The 25,576-nt window shown below is 43.0% G+C and overlaps 1 protein-coding gene across 1 annotated transcript in view; it reads left to right on the top strand.

Annotated features, from left to right (window-relative positions):
* LOC139580330 (calcium uptake protein 1, mitochondrial-like) overlaps positions 1 to 25,576 on the top strand; it is a 150,979-nt gene that overhangs the window by 10,673 nt on the left and 114,730 nt on the right. The window contains exons 2-3 of the mRNA XM_071408885.1: positions 4,819 to 4,986; positions 18,802 to 18,985. Coding sequence (XP_071264986.1) covers positions 4,820 to 4,986; positions 18,802 to 18,985 — 351 coding nt within the window. The 5' untranslated portion in view covers position 4,819. The remainder of the gene's footprint in view (positions 1 to 4,818; positions 4,987 to 18,801; positions 18,986 to 25,576) is intronic.

Here is a 25,576-nt window from a genome sequence, read left to right as displayed (position 1 = left end):
TGAGCAGTAGGTGAATCTCCCCAAAGAGTCCCCCCGTAACCTACCATTGACAAAGTACAGACCCAGGCTTCTACAGAGCTGCAAAAGATCCCTTCCGTTTTTGTTGACGGTGCTGTCACTGTTGTTTCTATGGGGGAGATTAAGACAGTTAGAAACAGTATGGCCTGTAATAAAGCTGTCCCCCTCGTTTGGTCGTTAGATCAGGTAGTGTTCCTGTGTGCTCGTTAGATCAGGTAGTGTTCCTGTGTGGTCGTTAGATCAGGTAGTGTTCCTGTGTGCTCGTTAGATCAGGTAGTGTTCCTGTGTGGTCGTTAGATCAGGTAGTGTTCCTGTGTGGTCGTTAGATCAGGTAGTGTTCCTGTGTGGTCGTTAGATCAGGTAGTGTTCCTGTGTGGTCGTTAGATCAGGTAGTGTTCCTGTGTGCTCGTTAGATCAGGTAGTGTTCCTGTGTGGTCGTTAGATCAGGTAGTGTTCCTGTGTGGTCGTTAGATCAGGTAGTGTAGCCGGAGGGACAGTGACAACATGATGACCTCTCTGTAGCCGGAGGGACAGTGACAACATGATGACCTCTCTGTAGCCGGAGGGACAGTGACAACATGATGACCTCTCTGTAGCCTGTGGGACAGTGACATCATAATGACCTCTCTGTAGCCTGTGGGACAGTGACATCATAATGACCTCTCTGTAGCCTGTGGGACAGTGACATCATAATGACCTCTCTGTAGCCTGTGGGACAGTGACAACATGATGACCTCTCTGTAGCCTGTGGGACAGTGACAACATGATGACCTCTCTGTAGCCTGTGGGACAGTGACATCATAATGACCTCTCTGTAGCCTGTGGGACAGTGACATCATAATGACCTCTCTGTAGCCTGAGGGACAGTGACAACATGATGACCTCTCTGTAGCCTGTGGGACAGTGACAACATGATGACCTCTCTGTAGCCTGAGGGACAGTGACAACATGATGACCTCTCTGTAGCCTGTGGGACAGTGACAACATGATGACCTCTCTGTAGCCTGAGGGACAGTGACAGCATGATGACCTCTCTGTAGCCTGTGGGACAGTGACAACATGATGACCTCTCTGTAGCCTGAGGGACAGTGACAGCATGATGACCTCTCTGTAGCCTGTGGGACAGTGACAACATGATGACCTCTCTGTAGCCTGAGGGACAGTGACAACATGATGACCTCTCTGTAGCCTGAGGGACAGTGACAGCATGATGACCTCTCTGTAGCCTGTGGGACAGTGACATCATAATGACCTCTCTGTAGCCTGTGGGACAGTGACATCATAATGACCTCTCTGTAGCCTGAGGGACAGTGACAACATGATGACCTCTCTGTAGCCTGTGGGACAGTGACATCATAATGACCTCTCTGTAGCCTGTGGGACAGTGACATCATGATGACCTCTCTGTAGCCTGTGGGACAGTGACAACATGATGACCTCTCTGTAGCCTGAGGGACAGTGACAACATGATGACCTCTCTGTAGCCTGTGGGACAGTGACAACATGATGACCTCTCTGTAGCCTGAGGGACAGTGACAACATGATGACCTCTCTGTAGCCTGTGGGACAGTGACAACATGATGACCTCTCTGTAGCCTGAGGGACAGTGACAACATGATGACCTCTCTGTAGCCTGAGGGACAGTGACAACATGATGACCTCTCTGTAGCCTGTGGGACAGTGACAGCATGATGACCTCTCTGTAGCCTGGGGGACAGTGACATCATAATGACCTCTCTGTAGCCTGTGGGACAGTGACATCATAATGACCTCTCTGTAGCCTGTGGGACAGTGACATCATAATGACCTCTCTGTAGCCTGTGGGACAGTGACATCATAATGACCTCTCTGTAGCCTGAGGGACAGTGACAACATGATGACCTCTCTGTAGCCTGAGGGACAGTGACAGCATGATGACCTCTCTGTAGCCTGGGGGACAGTGACATCATAATGACCTCTCTGTAGCCTGTGGGACAGTGACATCATAATGACCTCTCTGTAGCCTGTGGGACAGTGACATCATAATGACCTCTCTGTAGCCTGTGGGACAGTGACATCATAATGACCTCTCTGTAGCCTGTGGGACAGTGACATCATAATGACCTCTCTGTAGCCTGTGGGACAGTGACATCATAATGACCTCTCTGTAGCCTGTGGGACAGTGACATCACAATTACCTCTCTGTAGCCTGTGGGACAGTGACATCATAATGACCTCTCTGTAGCCTGTGGGACAGTGACATCATAATGACCTCTCTGTAGCCTGTGGGACAGTGACATCATAATGACCTCTCTGTAGCCTGAGGGACAGTGACAACATAATGACCTCTCTGTAGCCTGTGGGACAGTGACATCATAATGACCTCTCTGTAGCCTGTGGGACAGTGACATCATAATGACCTCTCTGTAGCCTGTGGGACAGTGACATCATAATGACCTCTCTGTAGCCTGTGGGACAGTGACATCATAATGACCTCTCTGTAGCCTGTGGGACAGTGACATCATAATGACCTCTCTGTAGCCTGTGGGACAGTGACATCATAATGACCTCTCTGTAGCCTGTGGGACAGTGACATCATAATGACCTCTCTGTAGCCTGTGGGACAGTGACATCATAATGACCTCTCTGTAGCCTGTGGGACAGTGACAACATGATGACCTCTCTGTAGCCTGAGGGACAGTGACAACATGATGACCTCTCTGTAGCCTGTGGGACAGTGACATCATAATGACCTCTCTGTAGCCTGTGGGACAGTGACAACATGATGACCTCTCTGTAGCCTGTGGGACAGTGACAACATGATGACCTCTCTGTAGCCTGAGGGACAGTGACAGCATGATGACCCCTCTGTAGCCGGAGGGACAGTGACAACATGATGACCTCTCTGTAGCCGGAGGGACAGTGACAACATGATGATCTCTCTGTAGCCTGAGGGACAGTGACAACATGATGACCTCTCTGTAGCCGGAGGGACAGTGACAACATGATGACCTCTCTGTAGCCTGAGGGACAGTGACATCATGATGACCTCTCTGTAGCCTGAGGGACAGTGACAACATGATGACCTCTCTGTAGCCTGTGGGACAGTGACATCATAATGACCTCTCTGTAGCCTGTGGGACAGTGACATCATAATGACCTCTCTGTAGCCTGAGGGACAGTGACAACATGATGACCTCTCTGTAGCCTGTGGGACAGTGACATCATAATGACCTCTCTGTAGCCTGAGGGACAGTGACAACATAATGACCTCTCTGTAGCCTGTGGGACAGTGACATCATAATGACCTCTCTGTAGCCTGTGGGACAGTGACATCATAATGACCTCTCTGTAGCCTGTGGGACAGTGACAACATGATGACCTCTCTGTAGCCTGAGGGACAGTGACAGCATGATGATCTCTCTGTAGCCTGAGGGACAGTGACAGCATGATGACCTCTCTGTAGCCTGAGGGACAGTGACAACATGATGACCTCTCTGTATCCTGTGGGACAGTGACAGCATGATGACCCCTCTGTAGCCGGAGGGACAGTGACAACATGATGACCTCTCTGTAGCCGGAGGGACAGTGACAACATGATGACCTCTCTGTAGCCTGTGGGACAGTGACAACATGATGACCTCTCTGTAGCCGGAGGGACAGTGACAACATGATGACCTCTCTGTAGCCGGAGGGACAGTGACATCATAATGACCTCTCTGTAGCCTGTGGGACAGTGACAACATGATGACCTCTCTGTAGCCTGAGGGACAGTGACAACATGATGACCTCTCTGTAGCCTGTGGGACAGTGACATCATAATGACCTCTCTGTAGCCTGTGGGACAGTGACATCATAATGACCTCTCTGTAGCCTGTGGGACAGTGACAACATGATGACCTCTCTGTAGCCGGAGGGACAGTGACAACATGATGACCTCTCTGTAGCCTGAGGGACAGTGACAACATGATGACCTCTCTGTAGCCTGAGGGACAGTGACAGCATGATGACCTCTCTGTAGCCTGAGGGACAGTGACAACATGATGACCTCTCTGTAGCCTGAGGGACAGTGACAACATGATGACCTCTCTGTAGCCGGAGGGACAGTGACAGCATGATGACCTCTCTGTAGCCTGAGGGACAGTGACAACATGATGACCCCTCTGTAGCCGGAGGGACAGTGACAACATGATTACCTCTCTGTAGCCGGAGGGACAGTGACAACATGATGACCTCTCTGTAGCCGGAGGGACAGTGACAACATGATGACCTCTCTGTAGCCTGTGGGACAGTGACAACATGATGACCTCTCTGTAGCCGGAGGGACAGTGACAACATGATGACCTCTCTGTAGCCGGAGGGACAGTGACAACATGATGACCTCTCTGTAGCCTGTGGGACAGTGACAGCATGATGACCTCTCTGTAGCCTGAGGGACAGTGACAACATGATGACCCCTCTGTAGCCGGAGGGACAGTGACAACATGATGACCTCTCTGTAGCCGGAGGGACAGTGACAACATGATGACCTCTCTGTAGCCTGTGGGACAGTGACAACATGATGACCTCTCTGTAGCCGGAGGGACAGTGACAACATGATGACCTCTCTGTAGCCTGAGGGACAGTGACAACATGATGACCTCTCTGTAGCCTGTGGGACAGTGAGTGACAATGTCAGCCTTACACCATGTCTCCTGCAGAATGATGACACCTCTCTCTCTCTCTCTCTCTCTCTCTCTCTCTCTCTCTCTCTCTCTCTCTCTCTCTCTCTCTCTCTCTCTCTCTCTCTCTCTCTCTCTCTCTCTCTCTCTCTCTCTGCAGAATGTACCGCTTGCGGGCGATGTCGGCGGCGGTTGTGGGGCTCGTGCAGTTGTCACGGCGTTACCATGGTGAGGCTGTAAGGGGTGGGGCCAGTAGGAGGAGACTGATGCTTGCAGCTTTGGTGGGTGTAACCGGGACCTCGGCCAGCGCTGGACTGCTCTGGACCAGGTATGAAAAACGCAGACACACACGCAGGTATAGCCCGAAAATATTTTTTCATGGCAATTCTCACATAGAAACTCCATTGGGAGAAAGGATGTTTTGAAATGGATTTTATATTTGTATCACAAGCCGTTTTTGAGGAGATGGGCCCTTTTGGACCTATACAGTCGTGGCCAAAAGTTTTGAGAATGACACAAATATTAATTTCCACAAAGTTTGTTGCTTCAGTGTCTTTAGATATTTTTGTCAGATGTTACTATGGGATACTGAAGTATAATTACACGCATTTCATAAATGTCAAAGGCTTTTTTTTCAAGAACTCTGTAATCCGCCCTGGCATGCTGTCAATTAACTTCTGGGCCACATCCTGACTGATGGCAGCCCATTCTTGCATAATCAATGCTTGGAGTTTGTCAGAATTTGTGGGTTTTTGTTTGTCCACCCGCCTCTAGAGGATTGACCACAAGTTCTCAATGGGATTAAGGTCTGGGGAGTTTCCTGGCCATGGACCCAAAATATCGATGTTTTGTTCCCCGAGCCACTTAGTCACTTTTGCCTTACTGCAAGGTGCTCCATCATGCTGGAAAAGGCATTGTTCGTCACCAAACTGTTCCTGGATGGTTGGGAGAAGTTGCTCTCGGAGGATGTGTTGGTACCATTCTTTATTCATGGCTGTGTTCTTAGACAAAATGTTAAGTGAGCCCTCTCCCTTGGCTGAGAAGCAACCCCACACATGAATGGTCTCAGGATGCTTTACTGTTGGCATGACACAGGACTGATGGAAGCGCTCACCTTGTCTTCTCCGGACAAGCTTTTTTCCGGATGCCACAAACAATCGGAAAGGGGATTCATCAGAGAAAATGACTTCACCCCAGTCCTCAGCAGTCTAATCCCTGTACCTTTTGTATAATATCAGTCTGTCCCTGATGTTTTTCCTGGAGAGAAGTGGCTTCTTTGCTGCCCTTCTTGACACCAGGCCCTCCTCCAAAAGTCTTCGCCTCACTGTGCGTGCAGATGTTCTCACACCTGCCTGCTGCCATTCCTGAGCAAGCTCTGTACTGGTGGTGCCCCAATCCCGCAGCTGAATCAACTTTAGGAGACGGTCCTGGCACTTGCCAACACTTTTTTGGTTTCTACATGATTCTATATGTGTTATTTCATAGTTTTGATGTCTTCGCTATTATTCTACAATGTAGAAAATAGTAAAAATAAAGAAAAACCCTTGAATGAGTCGGTGTGTCCAGACTGTTGACTCGTACTGTATGTGATAAAGTGAAAATCTGAGGCCTGCACCCGACCCTTACCCACAAATATGGAAAATGTGCTATACAGTCAGTTTTTTACAGGCCTTTTTAGATAAACCTATGTCTGTGCTTATAATTTTCAACATTTTGGTAGGCTATTTGTTAGTCAACTTGTCTATAGTTAGATACATGCAGCTTCTCTTCTGCCATTACTTGTTGCCCTAGAATGCTACATTCACCAGAATGTCATAAATCAATAGCATAAATGATTCAATGTAGTTGACATTGGTCAAGTTTTCGCTTTCATCTCTGCTTCTTTCACACAGCAAATATGTTTAGGGACCGGGTAGAAAATGCAACATTTCCAAATGTCTTCATTTCGACCAGTTTTAAGGAAATTAAAAAACGTTGAAAACTACTCCTACATGTTTCCGATCAGATTTCAGTTAGATTTGGATTAATATTTTATGTGGTTGAAATACTATCAGCTTTACAGACGGTCCCTAACTGTGGTAGAAATACTATCAGCTTTACAGACGGTCCCTAACTGTGGTAGAAATACTATCAGCTTTTATGACGCTGATAAAGATAGCACCTTTACAGACGGTCCCTAACTGTGGTAGAAATATAATCAGCTTTACAGACGGTCCCTAACTGTGGTAGAAATATAATCAGCTTTACAGACGGTCCCTAATCGCACATAAATTCTCTCAACATGCTGAAAGAAAAAATATATTTTTCTCCACTCCTGTTCCCGAGTCAAAATGTACACATTTGGTGTATAATTTGATTACAAGAAATGTTTAATTCTGCAGGAGTTAATATTGAATTAGCCTATGTGAGAGGTTATAGACCTATAGTCAGTGTCCAGATTTTAATTAGGCTAGTTTTCCATTTAACCCATCTGAACAGTACACTTCTCTAGACGTGCCATTTTCAAGTCCCCGTCTTGTGACTGTCAAATTTCTCCGCTTCTGTTCCCGAGTCAAAATGTAGCCTACATTTGGTGTGTCATTTTACTGGAGAAAATACTGAAGTCAGTGTCCTGATTTCAGTTTCCATTCAACCCATCTGAACAGTAAGCTACAGTTCCCTAGACGTGCCATAGGCCTATTTGAAGTCCCTGTCTTGTGACTGTCAAATGTTTAGAGCACCTCACAATCATCACACATCACATAGAGGCACTGCCATCATGCTCTTCTACCGCTTCAACAAACCATTCCCAAACCATTCCCAAACCATTCCCAAACCATTCCCAAACATTACACTACTGTTATGGCCTTACCTTCTATTGATTTTCAACTCTCCATTTTGCAGCTTTTCTCTAATTGAATTATATTCCGACATTGTCCTTTTTGCCTCAGTGGATCGACATTTACTTTTTCTGGTCAATTTCACAAAAGCAATTGGCGCTCGTAGTTTGGCCCTAAAACTTGATTATACATTCATGGATGTTTAATGCATTGCTTTCTCTTTATTAAACCCTTTATTCAACCCAGGCCAAGTTAACCTCTACTATTACTGTTTACACAACCCAGGCCAAGTTAACCAAGTTAATTACTGTTAACACAACCCAGGCCAAGTGAATTACTGTTAACACAACCCAGGACAAGTTAATTACTGTTAACACAACCCAGGCCAAGTTAACTACTGTTAACACAACCCAGGACAAGTTAACTACTGTTAACACAACCCAGGCCAAGTTAACTACTGTTAACACAACCCATGCCAAGTTAACTACTGTTAACACAACCCAGGCCAAGTTAACTACTGTTAACACAACCCAGGCCAAGTTAACTACTGTTAACACAACCCAGGCCAAGTTAATTACTGTTAACACAACCCAGGCCAAGTTAATTACTGTTAACACAACCCAGGCCAAGTTAACTACTGTTAACACAACCCAGGCCAAGTTAATTACTGTTAACACAACCCAGGCCAAGTTAACTACTGTTAACACAACCCAGGCCAAGTTAATTACTGTTAACACAACCCAGGCCAAGTTCACTACTGTTAACACAACCCAGGCCAAGTTAACTAATGTTAACACAACCCAGGCCAAGTTAACTACTGTTAACACAACCCAGGCCAAGTTAAATACTGTTAACACAACCCAGGCCAAGTTAATTACTGTTAACACAACCCAGGCCAAGTTAACTACTGTTAACACAACCCAGGCCATGTTAATTACTGTTAACACAACCCAGGCCAAGTTAACTACTGTTAACACAACCCAGGCCATGTTAATTACTGTTAACACAACCCAGGCCAAGTTAACTACTGTTAACACAACCCAGACCATGTTAATTACTGTTAACACAACCCAGGCCAAGTTAACTACTGTTAACACAACCCAGACCATGTTAATTACTGTTAACACAACCCAGGCCAAGTTAATTACTGTTAACACAACCCAGACCATGTTAATTACTGTTGACACAACCCAGGCCAAGTTAATTACTGTTAACACAACCCAGGCCAAGTTAATTACTGTTAACACAACCCAGGCCAAGTTAACTACTGTTAACACAACCCAGGCCAATTTAATTACTGCTAACACAACCCAGACCAAGTTAATTACTGTTAACACAACCCAGGCCAAGTTAACTACTGTTAACACAACCCAGGCCAAGTTAACCAAGTTAATTACTGTTAACACAACCCAGGCCAAGTTAATTACTGTTAACACAACCCAGGCCAAGTTCATTACTGTTAACACAACCCAGACCATGTTAATTACTGTTAACACAACCCAGGCCAAGTTAATTACTGTTAACACAACCCAGGCCAAGTTAATTACTGTTAACACAACCCAGGCCAAGTTAACTACTGTTAACACAACCCAGGCCAATTTAATTACTGCTAACACAACCCAGACCAAGTTAATTACTGTTAACACAACCCAGGCCAAGTTAACTACTGTTAACACAACCCAGGCCAAGTTAACCAAGTTAATTACTGTTAACACAACCCAGGCCAAGTTAATTACTGTTAACACAACCCAGGCCAAGTTCATTACTGTTAACACAACCCAGGCCAAGTTAACTACTGTTAACACAACCCAGGCCAAGTTAATTGCTGTTATCAAAACCCAGACCATGTTAATTACTGTTAACACAACCCAGGCCAAGTTAACTACTGTTAACACAACCCAGGCCAATTTAATTACTGCTAACACAACCCAGACCAAGTTAATTACTGTTAACACAACCCAGGCCAAGTTAACCAAGTTAATTACTATTAACACAACCCAGGCCAAGTTAATTACTGTTAACACAACCCAGGCCAAGTTAATTACTGTTATCACAACCCAGGCCAAGTTAACTACTGTTAACACAACCCAGGCCAAGTTAATTACTGTTAACACAACCCAGGCCAAGTTCACTACTGTTAACACAACCCAGGCCAAGTTAACTAATGTTAACACAACCCAGGCCAAGTTAACTACTGTTAACACAACCCAGGCCAAGTTAAATACTGTTAACACAACCCAGGCCAAGTTAATTACTGTTAACACAACCCAGGCCAAGTTAACTACTGTTAACACAACCCAGGCCATGTTAATTACTGTTAACACAACCCAGGCCAAGTTAACTACTGTTAACACAACCCAGGCCATGTTAATTACTGTTAACACAACCCAGGCCAAGTTAACTACTGTTAACACAATCCAGGCCAAGTTAATTACTGTTAACACAACCCAGGCCAAGTTAATTACTGTTAACACAACCCAGACCATGTTAATTACTGTTAACACAACCCAGGCCAAGTTAACTACTGTTAACACAACCCAGACCATGTTAATTACTGTTAACACAACCCAGGCCAAGTTAATTACTGTTAACACAACCCAGACCATGTTAATTACTGTTAACACAACCCAGGCCAAGTTAATTACTGTTAACACAACCCAGGCCAAGTTAATTACTGTTAACACAACCCAGGCCAAGTTAACTACTGTTAACACAACCCAGGCCAATTTAATTACTGCTAACACAACCCAGACCAAGTTAATTACTGTTAACACAACCCAGGCCAAGTTAACTACTGTTAACACAACCCAGGCCAAGTTAACCAAGTTAATTACTGTTAACACAACCCAGGCCAAGTTAATTACTGTTAACACAACCCAGGCCAAGTTCATTACTGTTAACACAACCCAGGCCAAGTTAACTACTGTTAACACAACCCAGGCCAAGTTAATTACTGTTATCACAACCCAGACCATGTTAATTACTGTTAACACAACCCAGGCCAAGTTAACTACTGTTAACACAACCCAGGCCAATTTAATTACTGCTAACACAACCCAGACCAAGTTAATTACTGTTAACACAACCCAGGCCAAGTTAACCAAGTTAATTACTGTTAACACAACCCAGGCCAAGTTAATTACTGTTAACACAACCCAGGCCAAGTTAATTACTGTTATCACAACCCAGGCCAAGTTAATTACTGTTAACACAACCCAGGCCAAGTTAACTACTGTTAACACAACCCAGGCCAAGTTAACTACTGTTAACACAACCCAGGCCATGTTAACTACTGTTAACACAACCCAGGCAAAGTTAACTACTGTTAACACAACCCAGGCCAAGTTAACTACTGTTAACACAACCCAGGCCAAGTTAACTACTGTTAACACAACCCAGGCCAAGTTAATTACTGTTAACACAACCCAGGCCAAGTTAACTACTGTTAACACAACCCAGGCCAAGTTAACTACTGTTAACACAACCCAGGCCAAGTTAATTACTGTTAACACAACCCAGGCCAAGTTAACTACTGTTAACACAACCCAGGCCAAGTTAACTACTGTTAACACAACCCAGGCCAAGTTAATTACTGTTAACACAACCCAGGCCAAGTTAATTACTGTTAACACAACCCAGGCCAAGTTAACTACTGTTAACACAACCCAGGCCAAGTTAACTACTGTTAACACAACCCAGGCCAAGTTAATTACTGTTAACACAACCCAGGCCAAGTTAACTACTGTTAACACAACCCAGGCCAAGTTAATTACTGTTAACACAACCCAGGCCAAGTTAACTACTGTTAACACAACCCAGGCCAAGTTAAATACTGTTAACACAACCCAGGCCAAGTTAATTACTGTTAACACAACCCATGCCAAGTTAATTACTGTTAACACAACCCAGGCCAAGTTAACTACTGTTAACACAACCCAGGCCAAGTTAACTACTGTTAACACAACCCAGGCCAAGTTAACTACTGTTAACACAACCCAGGACAAGTTAACTACTGTTAACACAACCCAGGCCAAGTTAACTACTGTTAACACAACCCAGGCCAAGTTAACTACTGTTAACACAACCCAGGCCAAGTTAACTACTGTTAACACAACCCAGGCCAAGTTAACTACTGTTAACACAACCCAGGCCAAGTTAACTACTGTTAACACAACCCAGGCCAAGTTAATTACTGTTAACACAACCCAGGCCAAGTTAACTACTGTTAACACAACCCAGGCCAAGTTAATTACTGTTAACACAACCCAGGCCAAGTTAATTACTGTTAACACAACCCAGGCCAAGTTAACTACTGTTAACACAGCCCAGGCCAAGTTAACTACTGTTAACACAACCCAGGCCATGTTAATTACTGTTAACACAACCCAGGCCAAGTTAATTACTGTTAACACAACCCAGGCCAGGTTAACACAACCCAGACCAAGTTAACTACTGTTAACACAACCCAGGCCATGTTAATTACTGTTAACACAACCCAGGCCAAGTTAACTACTGTTAACACAATCCAGGCCAAGTTAATTACTGTTAACACAACCCAGGCCAAGTTAATTACTGTTAACACAACCCAGACCATGTTAATTACTGTTAACACAACCCAGGCCAAGTTAACTACTGTTAACACAACCCAGACCATGTTAATTACTGTTAACACAACCCAGGCCAAGTTAATTACTGTTAACACAACCCAGACCATGTTAATTACTGTTAACACAACCCAGGCCAAGTTAATTACTGTTAACACAACCCAGGCCAAGTTAATTACTGTTAACACAACCCAGGCCAAGTTAACTACTGTTAACACAACCCAGGCCAATTTAATTACTGCTAACACAACCCAGACCAAGTTAATTACTGTTAACACAACCCAGGCCAAGTTAACTACTGTTAACACAACCCAGGCCAAGTTAACCAAGTTAATTACTGTTAACACAACCCAGGCCAAGTTAATTACTGTTAACACAACCCAGGCCAAGTTAATTACTGTTAACACAACCCAGGCCAAGTTAACTACTGTTAACACAACCCAGGCCAAGTTAATTACTGTTATCACAACCCAGACCATGTTAATTACTGTTAACACAACCCAGGCCAAGTTAACTACTGTTAACACAACCCAGGTCAATTTAATTACTGCTAACACAACCCAGACCAAGTTAATTACTGTTAACACAACCCAGGCCAAGTTAACCAAGTTAATTACTGTTAACACAACCCAGGCCAAGTTAATTACTGTTAACACAACCCAGGCCAAGTTAATTACTGTTAACACAACCCAGGCCAAGTTAACTACTGTTAACACAACCCAGGCCAAGTTAACTACTGTTAACACAACCCAGGCCAAGTTAACTACTGTTAACACAACCCAGGCCATGTTAACTACTGTTAACACAACCCAGGCAAAGTTAACTACTGTTAACACAACCCAGGCCAAGTTAACTACTGTTAACACAACCCAGGCCAAGTTAACTACTGTTAACACAACCCAGGCCAAGTTAACTACTGTTAACACAACCCAGGCCAAGTTAACTACTGTTAACACAACCCAGGCCAAGTTAACTACTGTTAACACAACCCAGGCCAAGTTAATTACTGTTAACACAACCCAGGCCAAGTTAATTACTGTTAACACAACCCAGGCCAAGTTAATTACTGTTAACACAACCCAGGCCAAGTTAACTACTGTTAACACAACCCAGGCCAAGTTAACTACTGTTAACACAACCCAGGCCAAGTTAATTACTGTTAACACAACCCAGGCCAAGTTAATTACTGTTAACACAACCCAGGCCAAGTTAACTACTGTTAACACAACCCAGGCCAAGTTAACTACTGTTAACACAACCCAGGCCAAGTTAATTACTGTTAACACAACCCAGGCCAAGTTAACTACTGTTAACACAACCCAGGCCAAGTTAATTACTGTTAACACAACCCAGGCCAGGTTAACTACTGTTAACACAACCCAGGCCAAGTTAAATACTGTTAACACAACCCAGGCCAAGTTAATTACTGTTAACACAACCCAGGCCAAGTTAATTACTGTTAACACAACCCAGGCCAAGTTAACTACTGTTAACACAACCCAGGCCAAGTTAACTACTGTTAACACAACCCAGGCCAAGTTAACTACTGTTAACACAACCCAGGCCAAGTTAACTACTGTTAACACAACCCAGGACAAGTTAACTACTGTTAACACAACCCAGGCCAAGTTAACTACTGTTAACACAACCCAGGCCAAGTTAACTACTGTTAACACAACCCAGGCCAAGTTAACTACTGTTAACACAACCCAGGCCAAGTTAACTACTGTTAACACAACCCAGGCCAAGTTAACTACTGTTAACACAACCCAGGCCAAGTTAATTACTGTTAACACAACCCAGGCCAAGTTAACTACTGTTAACACAACCCAGGCCAAGTTAATTACTGTTAACACAACCCAGGCCAAGTTAATTACTGTTAACACAACCCAGGCCAAGTTAACTACTGTTAACACAGCCCAGGCCAAGTTAACTACTGTTAACACAACCCAGGCCAAGTTAATTACTGTTAACACAACCCAGGCCAAGTTAATTACTGTTAACACAACCCAGGCCAGGTTAACACAACCCAGACCAAGTTAACTACTGTTAACACAACCCAGGCCAAGTTAATTACTGTCAACACAACCCAGGCCAAGTTAATTACTGTTAACACAACCCAGGCCAAGTTAACTACTGTTAACACAACCCAGGCCAAGTTAACTACTGTTAACACAACCCAGGCCAAGTTAACTACTGTTAACACAACCCAGGCCAAGTTAAATACTGTTAACACAACCCAGGCCAAGTTAACTACTGTTAACACAACCCAGGCCAAGTTAAATACTGTTAACACAACCCAGGCCAAGTTAATTACTGTTAACACAACCCAGGCCAAGTTAATTACTGTTAACACAACCCAGGCCAAGTTAACTACTGTTAACACAACCCAGGACAATTTAATTACTGCTAACACAACCCAGACCAAGTTAATTACTGTTAACACAACCCAGGCCAAGTTAACTACTGTTAACACAACCCAGGCCAAGTTAACTACTGTTAACACAACCCAGGCCAAGTTAACTACTGTTAACACAACCCAGGCCAAGTTAACTACTGTTAACACAACCCAGGCCAAGTTAACTACTGTGTGCACATAGCCTGTCTTCTCTTGAGAGTCAGGTCTGCTTACGGTGGCCTTTCTCAATAGCAAGGCTATGCTCACTGATTTTCTTAATTTGGGGTCATTCACAGTGGTCATAGTCAAGGATTTTCTTAATTTGGGGTCATTCACAGTGGTCAGGTGTTCTGCCACTGTGTACTCTCTGTTTAGGGCCAAATAGCATTCTAGTTTGCTCAGTTTTTTTGTTAATTCTTTCCAATGTGTCAAGTAATTATCTTTTTGTTTTCTCATGATTTGGTTGGGTCTACACTACCGGTGTAGTTTTAGAACACCTACTCATTCAAGGGTTTTTCTTTATTTTTACTATTTTCTACATTGTAGAATAATAGTGAAGACATCAAAACTATGAAATAACACATATGTAATCATGTAGTAACCAAAAAAGTTTTAAACAAATAAAAATATATTTATATTTCAGATTTTTCAAATATCCACCCTTTGCCTTGATGACAGCTTTGCACACTCTTGGCATTCTCTCAACCAGCTTCACCTGGAATGCTTTTCCAACCATCTTGAAGGCACACCGATTAATTTACCTAATCTACCTCATGAAGCTGGTTGAGAGAATGCCAAAAGTGGCAAAGAGTGGCTATTTCAAAAATCTCAAATATAAAATATTTTTTTATTTGTTTAACACTTTTTTGGTTATTACATGATTACATATGTGTTATTTCATAGTTTTAATGTTCACTATTATTCTACAATGTAGAAAATAGTAAAAATAAAGACAAACCCTTGAATGAGTAGGTGTGTCCAAACTTTTGAACGGTAGTGTAATTATGTTGCTGTCCTGGAGCTCTTTGGGGTCTGTATGTGTTTGTGAACAGAGCCCCAGGACCAGCTTGCTTAGGGGACTCTTCTCCAGGTTCATCTCTCTGTAGGTGATGGCTCTGTGGGGTCTGTATGTGTTTGTGAACCGAACCCCAGGACCAGCTTGCTTAGGGGACTCTTCTCCAGGTTCATCTCTCTGTAGGTGATGGCTCTGTGGGGTCTGTTTGTGTTTGTGAACAGAACCCCAGGACCAGCTTGCTTAGGGGACTCTTCTCCAGGTTCATCTCTCTGTAGGTGATGGCTCTGTGGGGTCTGTATGTGTTTGTGAACAGAACCACAGGACCAGCTTGCTTAGGGGACTCTTCTCCAGGTTCATCTCTCTGTAGGTGATGGCTCTGTGGGGTCTGTTTGTGTTTGTGAACAGAGCCCCAGGACCAGCTTGCTTAGGGGACTCTTCTCCAGGTTCATCTCTCTGTAGGTGATGGCTCTGTGGGGTCTGTTTGTGTTTGTGAACAGAGCCCCAGGACCAGCTTGCTTAGGGGACTCTTCTCCAGGTTCATCTCTCTGTAGGTGATGGCTCTGTGGGGTCTGTTTGTGTTTGTGAACAGAGCCCCAGGACCAGCTTGCTTAGGGGACTCTTCTCCAGGTTCATCTCTCTGTAGTTGATGGCTTTGTTATGGAAGGTTTGGGAATTGCTTTATTTTAGGGAATCTCTCCATCCCTCTCCCTCTTTTCAACACTCTTTCCTCTTTCTCGCTCTTAGTCTAACACACACCCATTGTCATTCTGACCTTGTTTTTATACCAGCCAAAATATGTTTTCAACCATAATGACAAAAAAAAAAACTAAAAACAAATGGATGACCATGCTTCATAATGTTTTCTAAAACAATAAATATATTAGTCTGAAGAAATGTGGTATGTTGTATATTTTCATTTCATTTTTTTTGTGACTGGAGCCAAAATGTTCAGCTGCCCTTTTAAGGGTGTGAGGTTACTGTGGTAACGGGGCCACTCGAGTCGCGGCTGTTGAAAGCAGAGGACCAAGGTGCAACGTACATTTTATTTATTAAATCAAAATGACGCCGAACAAAACAATAAACACTAACAAAAACAAACCGTGAAGCTCAAAGGCCATGTGCCCTGAACAAAGTCAACTTCCCACAAACACAGGTGGAAAAAAGAGCTACCTAAGTATGGTTCCCAATCAGAGACAACGATAGACAGCTGTCCCTGATTGAGAACCATACCCTGCCAAAACATAGAAATAGAAAATCATAGAAACACAAAACATAGAACGCCCACCCCAACTCACGCCCTGACCAAACCAAAATATAGACATAAAAATGATCTCTAAGGTCAGGGCGTGACAGGGTGGGAGGTTACTGTGGTAACGGGGCCACTCGAGTCCTGTCACGTGTGTGAGATTTGGGATCTGACTCTTCGCTATCAGCTGAAGCAGCGGACTCAAACTAACGTTGGGAGAGAAAAAAAGAGCTTGTGAACAAAACATTGGAAATATAGCCAAGAAACATAAGGACAAAGTCTCACATTGACATTCGAGTTAATCAGACCAACAGCTTTTATGCCTGTGCACAGCAACCTCCACGAGTTAATCAGACCAACAGCTTTTATGCCTGTGCACAGCACCTCCACGAATGAATCAATCAGCATTTCACTCAGAGCGTGCACAGCTCTTCTACCAGGCGGTGTTTCCGTGTGATGTGGGATATAGGATTCGTGTTTCTTTTGCGCGATTAGCAGCTATGAAAACAAAACAACAGACATACTTTGAAAACAGCTACTGCAGCATTTTTCTAAAATAAATCGCAACTCGTACACACGCTCATACTTTTGCAAATGTAATGCACTGACCACCCGCCAACGTGGGTGAAATAGACATTCTTACCCGACAGTTCCTAAATGTACCCGTATTTAGCGGGTGTTAATTTTATGCCCTCGTGTTCTCTTTCCGGCTCCCTTCTAGAAAGGGTTATCGACACATGCTGAGTAGCTCATGGTATGGACAGAAGCATGCTACATTGGCAGACCAATCCAAACTCATTCTCGCGGCATGTCTAGCCCATCCATTTATCTCAGCCAATCGTGGCTAGCAGGAAGGTTCCTGACTTTTTTTCTCGTGGCTAAACCAACTAGGCACGTAATTTTAACAATTTTATTCGTATTTACAGATGGTACGTTTGTTATTATATGAAAGTGCATTCACTTGTTCCAGAAGGCATTTCTGCCCCAAAAAAAACAAATTTAAAAAATAAATAAAAAAAGTTTATGTTCAAATTGCGTCTCCTGTGAAGTGAAAGAAGATGTTAAATAGAGACTCAATCTTTTAATTATAGTCACCTACCACTGAGGAGATTAAAGTGTGCAGTCTCTTTTTATCAAAGCTAGAATCCTTAGTTTCTACATTCATTTTTGGATTTATAAATGAATGATGTATACCCATTTCATTCTTGACTAATATAACTTATAAATTCCTTTTTTCATAAATGCATTATGAGCTTAGTACAATCTGTCGTACCCCATCAGAACCTCAAATATAAGCTGGTTTTACTCCAATGTTTATAAACAATGTAAATGTAAACAAACACTGTATCGCATCAAAACATAATTAAAACTATAATTTTCATAGAATCGATGGTTAAGTCCTTGCTTCCATAGAATTTGATAATGGATACATTTCTCCATCAGCTTTTTACCAAAACAGAGACAGGGTGTCACGCCCTGACCTTACTTATCTTTGTTTTCTTTATTATTTTGGTTAGGTGTGACGAGGGTGGTATGTGTGTTTTCGTCTTGTCTAGGGGTTTTTGTATATCTATGGAGTTTTGGTATTGTCTAGGTTAATGTAGATCTATGGTGGCCTGAATTGGTTCCCAATCAGAGACAGCTGTTTATCGTTGTCTCTGATTGGGTTGCCATTATTTAGGTTGCCATTTTTCCATTTTGGTTTTGTGGGTTCTTATTCTATGTTTAGTTGCACTCGTGTTTATAGCTTCACGTTCGTTTTGTTATTTTGTTAGTTTGTTTAAGTGTTCTTCGTTTAATTAAAATAATATGTATTCACATCACGCTGCGCCTTGGTCCTTACGACGAACGTGACAGTGTCTCCTTTGTTGTTTCAATTAAGGATTTTTTAGCTTTCATAAAAATAAAAAAAAGTGTTTTGTTTGCAGTAGGTCTGTGACTCTGGAATGTCTAAGGACTTTAATCGTTAATGTTTTTGGGGATTTGCTCTGTTAATAACAAGTTTTGAATGCAGTAAAAGTTTCCACATTGTTTAATCTCCTTGTTGTCTATGTAACCCAGAGCCTACGCGGGCGCCGAGCCGTCCGTCAAGCACAGCCAGCGTCCCGAGGAGAAGGAGGAGGAGTTTGTGAAAGAGGCTGAGTCGGAGAGTTTTGTGGAGGCCAGTGGCCGAGAGGAGGGTGAGGAGGACGGAGGGGACGGAAAGAAGAAAAAGAAACAGCGATCAGGATTTCGTGACCGCAAGGTAATCAATAAACGTAAAACTATAAAACGACTTACAGCCATTCAATCAGTCCACACACGTACGCATATATACACACACACACACGTTATTGAATTAATGAAACAGGCTGTTGAGTAGTTTAAAATCAATATCCATCCAGTGATTAGTCAGCGCTTGTCTATATTCTATCTGACAGGATAATTAGAGACGTCCTGCGGAGTTAATCAACACAGACATCTTCAGTCATAAGAATATCAGGACATCCATCCATTTACATTGGATGTAGCTTTTCATGTTAATGAGGTTGGGTTGGACAAAAGAGAGACACACACACACACAAACACACACATTGAAGTGGGTCTTTGATTTGATGCCAGCCAAACTAAATGAGAGCGGATGCTCCTTCAGCATTGGCACAGAACACAGAGGAGGAGAGGAATGGATGTATAGATCTTACAATGGGTACCATTTCTTAACACTAAACATCATGTATTGGAAATCTGACTGTCTGCTGAGAGAGAGAGAGAGAGAGAGAGAGAGAGAGAGAGAGAGAGAGAGAGAGAGAGAGAGAGAGAGAGAGAGAGAGAGAGAGAGAGAGAGAGAGAGAGAGAGAGAGAGAGAGAGAGAGAGAGAGAGAGAGAGAGAGAGAGAGAGAGAGAGAGAGAGAGAGAGAGAGAGAGAGAGAGACTGATTGAAATGAACAGCAGAAAGATCCTTGCTGCAGCAGTAGTTGCAGCCTTCACTAAACTCACTGGTGTCTGGGAGCAGAATGTAGTGCCCATTAGCCATGATCGCTGTGTCGGTGTGTGTGTCAGTTTACGATTTGGGGACAATTTATTCGCATGACTGTGTGTGAATTAATACATTGGAGTGTGTGTGAGATCTAGGTAATTTTGTTATATAAAGCTAAGAAAATAAACTACCAAGCAGCTAGGACAGAACATACCTGGCGGTACCTTCAATTAACACTGAAGTGTGAAGTCAAAACTCTTGAGCCCAACATTGGCTGGAGAGTTTCACAGTCCCTCCGACCCAAATCCTTTGAAGCCCCAATGGCTTATCCCTGCCCAGAGGTCATTACAATACAGTACCCCTTGTATATTAAAAATAACACTGCACGGAATAAGTACTAAAAGAAGCTCCTCGAGGACAATCCAGAGACACTATTTGCTGACTGCTACAAAGAGGGGAACGTAAGCAACTTAATTTTCCACACGGTCTGTGTCTTAATTTTCCACACGGTCTCCCCTGGCACAGTGCTATATTAACCAGACCATCCCCGCCCCTGGCACAGTGCTATATTAACCAGACCATCCCCTGGCATGGCACAGTGCTGTATTAACACAGACCATCCCCTGGCATGGCACAGTGCTGTATTAACACAGACCATCCCCTGGCATGGCACAGTGCTGTACGATTGCACTTCCCCTATGTCAAGAGAGAGGGTATTGGCCCAGGGTGGAAACTCAGAATACTAGACATTGAGGAAACTGAAACAACTGTCAACATGTACAAGTCTGGGACAGTAATGGTGCAGGGCATCCATGTAGTTCCAGCAGGACTTTTACGGGATCAAAGAGAGAGCACCGCAGGAAAAGATCTCTGTGATGACTCCCCCGTCCTGAGTGAGTCTGATCACACCTCTTCAAACTGTACTGCAGACGAGGATAGTCACCCCCCCCCAGCACTGAACACACCCAGGTCCCACAACTGCACTGCTCCTCCACCATTGAGAGGGATAAATTTACAGAGCTGGAGAGAGACATGATCAAATCAAATCAAATCAAGTTTATTTTATATAGCCCTTCGTACATCAGCTAATATCTCGAAGTGCTGTACAGAAACCCAGCCTAAAACCCCAAACAGCAATCAATGCAGGTGTAGAAGCACGGCGGCTAGGAAAAACTCCCTAGAAAGGCCAAAACCTAGGAAGAAACCTAGAGAGGAACCAGGCTATGAGGGGTGGCCAGTCCTCTTCTGGCTGTGCCGGGTGGAGATTATAACAGAACATGGCCAAGATGTTCAAATGTTCATAAATGTTCACAAATAATAATCAGGAGTAAATGTCAGTTTGCTTTTCATAGCCGATCATTAAGATTAAGACCATTATGATGGCACTCAGTCCACACAATGCAGACAGAATAAACCCACAAAACAGACCAGCACAACAACCCCCCCCCCCCCCCCAACCCCAACAAGACCCGGAGGGCAGAAGGTGGAGATAGACGGCTGTCTGAGAGAGCTTGCTGCTCTACGGACTGAGGTGAGAGAACTAACTTCGACAAAATAACCAACAAAAACGGGCCACAACTCCTGCAGCTCTGTCTGACACTGGGTATGTACATAGTCAATGGTAGGCTTCGAGGGGACTCCTATTGTGGTGTTGTGTCTTTGGACCATCATTCATGTGAAGACTGTTATATTATCAAAATCAATTCTCTATGTGTAATTATTACGTGATTTAAACTAATCATATAAATATTAATTAACTAGGAAGTCGGGGGCACCACGGGAAAATGTTGTTTAAAGAGTTACTATTTCCCGAATGTATCTCTTCAGATATTTTCATATCTTATCGATTATACTGTCACTTATTAATGTATTATTACCTCATCAGTCATATTCTGAATGTCGCAAACTCACGAACCCTAACATAGAATGATGTATCAGCGATATACCAACTGGCTTAATTATTTATTTACTAACTAAATATCACACATAAGTACAATAAACACACACAGGATAGGTTATACATTGGTTACTAACATGATACAATGAAAAGTCCCTAGTGGACTAAAACAATATGACGGCTTGTTACACCAAATGAATAGGGAGGGGCAGGTAAGAATGAGCGGGAGAAAAGACAAAGGCCTTCACTATCGTACACACAGCTGATAACTATGCTCATGGAAATGCTAATACTTTGCACCTGAAACAGTCGCTCTTTTGAAAGGAATTGGAATTTACATATTTACGAGTGTATGCCTTTGTTGTCTCTGTGATCGCCGGTCCGTCTGCTGGAGAGTCAGTCGACAGAAAGTCTCTGGTTTTTCCACCAGAGATCAACGTTTTTTTGTAGTTGTAGCTTGTTATAATGGATACGTCAGACGTACCAATGGTCGTTCGATAGTGAAATGTTCTCCAGAATGGATCTTTCAGAGTACCATTCAGTCGTTCGATAGCGTTTACCGGACTACTTAAACAGCTGCAGACTGAATGTTCCTGTGTAGTCCTCAGTTATGTAGATTTCTTAACCATTCGTGACGTCCGGTTCACACCGTCCGTATATTGGTCTATAGAGTGGTCGATTTCTTAACCATTAGTAACGTATTAATCTGGCGCTGCACGAAAATGGTCTCTTTTTAAATTGCCAACCATTTCAACATGTAACCACACCTCCGTGCTTTCTGGTCTAATGTAAATTTTATCGCAGTTTTTTTTATTTTAAATATACTAGAGTAGAAAAAGGGGCGTTTCATCATTCCCACCCAATGTCTGTGTTCACTTGGGGCGTGGCCACTGACTCATCATAATAATGAAAAACAATTCTCATTTAGAAGACTAAAATCACATTATGTTTCCAAACTTATAATTAATAATTTATTTTATACAACATTCAGATGCAAACCCCATAACTGAGACAAAACTTTGTAGACAGTAATGTGGTTCTACTCTTTCATGGAGTTTTCCTGCAGGTATTTACGACCATCATAAAACTGTGGGGAGACAGAGGGGGGGGCGCCTATGATCCTCCAAGGGCACGTCATGACAGTAGGTACACCTATAGCCCATCTCTTGGCAGTAGTACTGTAGACTACTTTATCACTGACTTCAACCCAGAGTCTCTTAGAGCGTTCACAGTCAGCCCACTGACACCCCTATCAGATCACAGAAAAATCACACTACTTGAACAGAGCTATGCTCAATCATGAGGCATCAAAGCCAAAGGAACTGAATAATATTAAGAAATGCTATAGATGGAAGGAAAATAGTGTGGAAATCTACATAAAAACAATTAGGCAAGAACAAATTCAATCCCTTCTAGACAATTTCCTGGACAAAAGGTTTCACTGTAATAGTGAAGGTGTAAACTTGGCAGTAGAAAATCTAAACAGTATATTTGACCTCTCAGGTTCCCTATTAAATCTAAAAATGTCAAGCAGACAACCTAATAAAATTAACAACAATGACAAATGGTTTGATGAAGAATGCAAAAACCTAAGAAAGAAATTGAGAAACCTATCCAAACAAAAACATAGAAACCCAGAAAACCTGAACATACGCCTTCACTATGGTGAATCACTAAATCAATACAGAAACACACTACGGAAAAAGCACGTCAGAAATCAGTTCAATGTAATTGAAGAATCTGTAGAATCTAACCACTTCTGGGAAAATTGGAAAACTCTAAACGTAAGAGTTGTTTATCCAAAACGGAGATGTATGGATCTCCACTTCTACAATCTTTTTGGCTCTATAACAAATAACAAACAGTAAAAACATATACATGATCAAATACAAATCTTAGTATCAACTATTAAAGACTACCAGAACCCACTGGATTATCCAATTACCTTGAATGAACTACAGGACAAAATAAAAACCCTCCAACCCAAAAAGGCCTGTGGGGTTGATGGTATCCTAAATGATGTGATAAAATATACAGGCCACAAATTCTAATTGGCTATACTTAAACTCTTTCAAATCATCCTTAGCACTGGCATCTTCCCCCATGTTTGTAACCAAATACTGATCACCCAGACAAATTTGACCCCAATAACTACCATCAATAACTATATGCGTCAACAGCAACCTTGGGGAAATCCTCTGCATTATCATTAACAGCAGACCTGTACATTTTCAGCGAAAACAGTGTATTGAGCAAATGCGAAATTGGCTTTTTACCAAATTACCGTATGACAGACCACGTATTCACCCTGCACACCCTAATTGACAAACAAACAAACAAAAACGAAGGCAAAGTCTTCTCATGCTTTGTTGATTTCAAAAAAGCTTTTGACACGCTTTGGTATAAGGGTCTGCTATTCAAATGTATAGAACGTGGTGTTGGGGGGAAAACATACGACATTATAAAATCCATGTACACAAACCAACAAGTGTGCGGTTAAAATTGGCAAAAAACAGTCTGCAGCAGCCGGTCTCACCCTACTAGAATCTGAAGTCAAATGTCTACTGTTTGCTGATGATCTGGTGTTTCTGTCACCAACCAAGGAGGGCCTACAGCAGCACCTAGATCTTCTGCACAGATTCTGTCAGACCTGGGCCCTGACAGTGAGAGAGTGAGAGAGTGAGAGTGTGAGTGAGAGAGATCGATCCTTCTTGTGTGTGTGACATCCTGTGTTTAGTATCTTTTCCTGATAGGATTGTGTTGTATATGGCTGGATCCCTCCCCTGTCTAAGTCCAGATTGAATTTATCAGTCTCATGGTCTTTCTGAAAATAAAAGCTTATTTTCACAGTCACGCTGTTTAAAATGGCACACTACTTTCTAAGGGCCTCTGTTCATAAGTAGTGCACCGTATAGTGACTAGGGTGCCATTTTGGACGTTGTCAGGTTGTACTGCAGTGCTGCAGTGCTGTCTTAGGCTGAATCTCAAACCAAACACTTGGCCCTTGAGCACCTTAGTGAGTGGCCACTTGCTGATGAGTTCCATAGTGATTAAGATTTACTCAAGTTCCATAGTGATTAAGATTTACTCAAGTTCCATAGTGATTAAGATTTACTCATGCTATTTTCAAACCCCCCACTGGGCTTCGTAATCCCATAGAGAATGCTAACGAGCGCACAAAGAACATTTTATACAGTCTCTGACCTAAACTATTTGTAGGATAGACATCCTAGCTCGTAAAGTTACACAAGTAACTAAAAACTGCTCGTCACAGATTGCTGCATGTGTTAGAATGCAAGGCTCTCGATCCAGGAGGGGATTCCTTACTGTTACCTAGCAACGCTTGAATTTGGAAGAAGCTAACCACTACGCTAGATAGCTAACTTATAGCTACTAAATTAGCAAACCAAATGCACAACTGCAGAGCATTTGTGACTCGTTTCAGCATACTAGGCGTGTGTCGCAATACTTCGCAGGAGCACCATTTGAACGTAAACATTTATTTTTCTTCTCGAACATGAACTTTCATAATAACAAACTTGTAATTCCAGCCATAAATACGAATAACATTGTTCAATTACGAGCATAGTTTGTTTAGCCATGGAAAAAGTCAGTGCGGCAGGTAGCCTAGTGGTTAGAGTGTTGGACTAGTAACCGCAAGGTTGTAAGATTGAATCCCTGAGCTGACAAGGTAAATCTGTCCTTCTGCCCCCTGAACAAGGCAGTTAACCCACTGTTCCTGAGCCGTCATAGAAAATAACAATTTGTTCTTAACTCATTTGCCTAGTTAAATAAAGGTTAACCTTCCCACTAGCCATGATTGGCTGAGATAATGAGTGAGCTGGACATGCAGAGAGATAAGTTCTGATTGGTCTGCCATGTAGCATGGTTCTGTCTATAACGTGAGCTGTTCATTATGTGTTGACAGTCCTTTTTACCGCGCCGGGCTTTGTATTGGTCGTAGTATGAGTTGGGGTTATGTA

This window comes from Salvelinus alpinus, chromosome 7, assembly GCF_045679555.1.
Source record: "Salvelinus alpinus chromosome 7, SLU_Salpinus.1, whole genome shotgun sequence".
Taxonomy (NCBI): Eukaryota; Metazoa; Chordata; class Actinopteri; order Salmoniformes; family Salmonidae; genus Salvelinus; species Salvelinus alpinus.
Note: the sequence above shows the minus strand (reverse complement) of the source record. Positions and strands in the feature narration are given on the sequence as shown.